This window comes from Octopus bimaculoides, chromosome 22, assembly GCF_001194135.2.
Source record: "Octopus bimaculoides isolate UCB-OBI-ISO-001 chromosome 22, ASM119413v2, whole genome shotgun sequence".
Classification (NCBI taxonomy): domain Eukaryota; kingdom Metazoa; phylum Mollusca; class Cephalopoda; order Octopoda; family Octopodidae; genus Octopus; species Octopus bimaculoides.
Window position 1 is genome coordinate 9244491 of NC_069002.1, and position 4926 is coordinate 9249416.

General features: G+C 42.0%; 1 protein-coding gene across 1 annotated transcript in view; it reads right to left on the reverse strand.

The window, feature by feature from the left end:
• Positions 1-4926, reverse strand: part of LOC106874141 (serine/threonine-protein kinase/endoribonuclease IRE1) — a 31557-nt gene that overhangs the window by 13418 nt on the left and 13213 nt on the right. Inside the window, exons 6-10 of the mRNA XM_052975644.1 lie at positions 4010-4048; positions 3701-3756; positions 2959-3018; positions 1416-1602; positions 598-679 (exon numbers count right to left, since the gene is read on the reverse strand). Coding sequence (XP_052831604.1) covers positions 598-679; positions 1416-1602; positions 2959-3018; positions 3701-3756; positions 4010-4048 — 424 coding nt within the window. The remainder of the gene's footprint in view (positions 1-597; positions 680-1415; positions 1603-2958; positions 3019-3700; positions 3757-4009; positions 4049-4926) is intronic.

Here is a 4926-nt window from a genome sequence, read left to right on the forward strand (position 1 = left end):
ATAAATATAATTAGATTGGAGCCTGGTGTAGCCATCCGGTTGCACCAGTCCTCAGTCAAATCGTCCAACCCATGCTAGCATGGAAAGCGGACGTTAAACGATGATGATGATGATGATGATGATGATATATATATATATATATACATGTATACGTGTATGTATGTATTTGGCACGTGAAAAAACATTCGAGCGAAGTCATTGCCAGTGCCACTGGACTGGCTCCTGTCCAGGTGCCACGTAAAATACACCATTTTGAACGCCCATGCTGGAGCACCGCCTTTTAGTCGCGATAACTGACACCTTGCTACACTCAAGAGACCCATCCTCTACAGCAGAAGTGTTAAGGCCTCATCCCCTAGTGAAGAGGATTGACCTGCAAGAGTCCTGGGCCAGTACAATATAAAAAGCACTCACGCTAGTGCCATGACAATCAGATGTTAAAGGATGATGATGATGATGATGATGATATACACACGTTTGTGAAAGTATATTTGAATGTAAACATGTGCATGTGAGTGTGTGTGTGTGTGTGTGTGTGTGTGTGTGTGTGAATCCATAGAGATGCCTATATGTGTTTGCAGATGTATGAATACTTACTGAAACTGCCACTGTATTTTCATCAACGTAAGAGTCCAAAGCATAGAGGACATGTTCGTACTCGCCAACATAGAGAGTACGGCTGTAAAAGAGAAAAGGAACAAATAAATACAAGCAGACAGAGGCCATCAGTCAAACAAATAAACCTTACCAGAATTTGAGTTGATTTTAATTCAAAGTAAACTGGTAAAAGATCCTCTTTGGTCATGAACGACCGTGGAACTGCACCTAGAAAGTTCCTCTCTGAGGTACAAGTCCGGGCAAGGTTGCTTTCTGGAAGACCAGCAGTCACCCATGCATACCAGCCTTGCCTCTCCGTGCCCCTGATGTTATTATCCAAGGGAAAGGGCAAAGGCCAAAAAAAGCTTGGCACCAGTGACGTCGCAACTCATTTCTACAGCTGAGTGAACTGGAGCAACATGAAAATAAAGTGCCTCGCTCAAGGATTGTGAGCCCGATGCTCTAATCACTGAGCCATGCACCTGTACAATGTAAAACAAATATTAATTATAAAAATGCTGGATTAACAGGTGCAGGAGTGGCTGTGTGGTAAGTAGCTTGCTTACCAACCACATGGTTCCGGGTTCATTTAATGAAGTGTGTTTCATTAGGAATATAGTAATGAAATAGTTACGTCCAGCCACAACCAATCCAAATATTCAATGTGAAAAGGAAAATCTCCAAGAATTCACAGAGCTCCAGTATCACACCAAGTAATGTCAGACACCATAAGCCAAACAAATTCTCAGACGATTTAAAGTGGATTGATAGCGAAAGGGTCAACTGGATTTCTCAACACAATCTGAATGTATACTTACAAAAATTCTTGTTGTTTTCCATGGTCAAGAAATCTATCCTTCCACAGAGTATCAGACAACTGACCGGTCAAGTGATCCAAGGTTTCGGGAGCAAAGCTGGTGAATGGAACCTTCCGAAGACCTTCCTGTCCGAGGCTGTACATGGCCACAACTGGAGAGTCATAATTTTTATACCAAAGAATTTCTCCTGGAAAGCAAAACAAGGACACGTATATACAAGGTTAAGAACACCACAATCGGCCTAGACAATGTCAAATGCTTTAGCACAGAAGAGATATTGGAATAATGAAACCTCTTCTGTTTTAAATCTGTTCAAAGAATGGAATATACCCGATTACCAAAACAAATATTATATTCACAGCTGGCTAGATTCCAACTGTGAATATAGCAATGGTTTACCTAGCTCTGAAGGCGCATGGCTCAATGGTTAGAGCGTCACCAGGCACACAATCATGCAGTAGTGAGTTTGATTCTTGGACCAGGCTGCGTGTTGTGTTCTTGAGCAAGACACTTTATTTCACATTGCTCCAGTTCACTCGGCTGTAGAAATGAGTTGCAACATCACTGGTGCCAAGCTCTATCAGCCTTTGCCTTTCTCTTGGATAACACTGGTGGCGTGGAGAGGAGAGGCTGGTATGCATGGGCGACTGCTGGTCTTCCATAAACTAATTTGCCCAGACTTATACCTTGGAAGGAAACTTTCTAGGTGCAATCTCACAGTCATTCATGACCAAAGGGGGTCTTTACCCTTACCTAGCTATAATCGTATGTGCTTAAACACCTCCTTCTATCACAGGTGGGTGCCTCTTCGACCGAGATAGAAGGAGATTGTTTAACACAGTTGGATCATAACAGAATAGGCCAGGACAGTAACCACAAAAGGAGAGCAATCCACTTTTGATACTGACTCAAAACTCTCTCTCTCTGGGGAAGAATGATGGTGGAGAGGACACAGTCATTGCTGATAGTGACTAACAGCCTATGCTGAGCCTGGTAACTAATTAGACTTTACAGCTTTAATGAACCACTGGTTGGCAGCAACAACACCATGCTAATACTGATAAAACATTTTCTTTAATCAATAGCTCTAATGTGAATATGGTATGGATATTAATATGAGTACACAGTGGCTGTAATGTGGTGGTGGTGGTGGTGGAGTACATGGTGGTTATAGTATGTATATGCGGTAGCTGTCATGTGAGTCTCTGGTGACTATAAGCATGTCATTATGCGTCAAGCCAACCATGTCCATCAGTGCTGCTAACGGTCCCATGCCAGCCCCCTTCTGGCTCATTTAAGATGACATCAAACCTCCAGAGATCTTCCCCAATCACGTCCAGCCATCTGGTGCGGGGGCCCGTCATGAGGCTTCTTCCAGCCCACAGCTGCTGTATCAAATGAGAGTACGGACATGTCCTCTGTCCCCTGCTAAATCATTCTGGTAGGATGATTGAGCAGCAGACAGAGGATGTCTGTACAAGAGTATGCAACAGATAGCCATGATTGCTATGTTAGGATAGAATAACAAAAGTCATCTTCTTACCTGTTTTGCCATCTAATGTAACAGCCAGGCCTTTGGAACTGCCAGAAAAGTGACGTAAATCTGAAAGAATTACATATTTATTTAAGATTAACAATTCAAGCATCATCGTTTTGCAGATATACTGTAATTGTAACAAAAAATGAAACATCATTTCTCCAAAACCTGAAGTGGAAAAAGTTTCTAGAAAAATCCTTTTATTTCATAACGAGGTTATTAATTTATTTTATCACATTTGTTTTATACTTTTTATATTTATATTTGTATTCTCTACATAAATAGATTCAATAAACCTTTTGAATTTAAAGAATCCATGATTTTCTTCCTTTCAAATCAAGGGGGTAACATCAGTGTAAATAAATATATTTTGGGGGAATTGGTTAAAAAAAGTTCCCCAACCCCTGGCTCACATAGCCACACAGTCATGGCAGTTAAATCTGTTGGACAATCATCCACCAGATTATGTGTTAGGAAGGGCATTCAGCTGTAGAAACTCTGCCAGATCAGATTGGAGCCTAATGCAGCCATCCGGTTCACCAGTCCTTCAGTCAAATCGTCCAACCCATGCTAGCATGGAAAGTGGACGTTAAACGATGATGATGATGATGTGTGACACAAATACACACATGGGGTTTGTGTATGTGTATCAATGCACGAATGAGTGTCAGTTTATGTATATGCGTGAATGTGTGTACGTGCAACAATGGATATATGTATGTCGGTTAAGATATGTATGAGAACTTACCATAATCAGAATCTTGTGCTATGTGTGAAGAATAGTCCATAAATGTAGCATTCCACCTGAAAAGAATGGAGAATAAATGATAAAATGAAATGAAAATAGGCATCAAAATCATATTTATGAAGAAAGAATGCAATTAGAAAGATGTCAACTAAAAACAGTGAAATATCAAAAGTAGAAACCACTTCAGTCCCTCTGAGACACAAGCCTGGGCAAGGTTGTTTATGGAAAACCAGCAGTCACCCATGCATACCAGCCTCCCTCTTTCCAGGCCACTGATGTTATCAAAAGGAAAGGCAAAGGGGCCGATACAGCTTGGCACCAGTGACATTGCAACTCATTTCTACGGAGCTGTTGAGAGTCCGATTGTCTGTTGTAGCATGGCTTCTACGGCTGGATGCCATTCCTAATGCCAACCACTTAGCAGAGAGTACTGGGTGCTTTTTTACATGCCACTAGCAAGGGTGCATTTACACAGCACCAGCACGGATACATTAGCTCAGTAATGGCATGGGTGCTTTCTAAGTGGCACTGGCACCTGAAAGGACAAGCCTGTATGTATGAATAACAACGATTTTATTTAACTTGACATGTCTTATGAAATACAGCAAATTGCCACATCTCCTGGTCCCTTGTCAGTTCTTCAGTGAGGCCCAGTGTCCGAAGATCCTTACTCACCACCACTTCATCCCACATCTTCCTGGGTCTACCCCTTCCTCAGATACCTTCCACAATTAGACCTCAGAACTTCTTTATGCAGCTGTCCTCATCCATATGCATCACATGACCAAACCAGTGCAGTCTTCTCTCTTGCACACAACACCTGATGCCTCTTATACTCAGTTTTCCTCTTAAATCATTCACACTTTGTTGTGTATGCACACTAACATTACCCATCCAGTGGAGCATTCTAGCTTCATTTCCTTTCAAGCCTTTACAAGTCCTGTTGTAGTCAGAGCCCATGTTTCACTGCCATGTAACATAGCTGTACCTACACAGGCATCATACACTCTGCCTTTCACTCTCAGGGAGAAGCCCTTATTACAATTCAATTCATAAAAATCATCATCTTCATTGATGGTGAAGAGAAAGAGATGGAGAGAGAGAGAGATAGAGAAAGAGGTAGAGAGAGAGAGGGGTAGGTAGAGAGAGAGAGAGGTAGAGAGAGAGAGAGAGGTAGAGAGAGAGAGAGAGGTAGAGAGGGAGAGGTAGAGAGAGAGAGAGGTAGA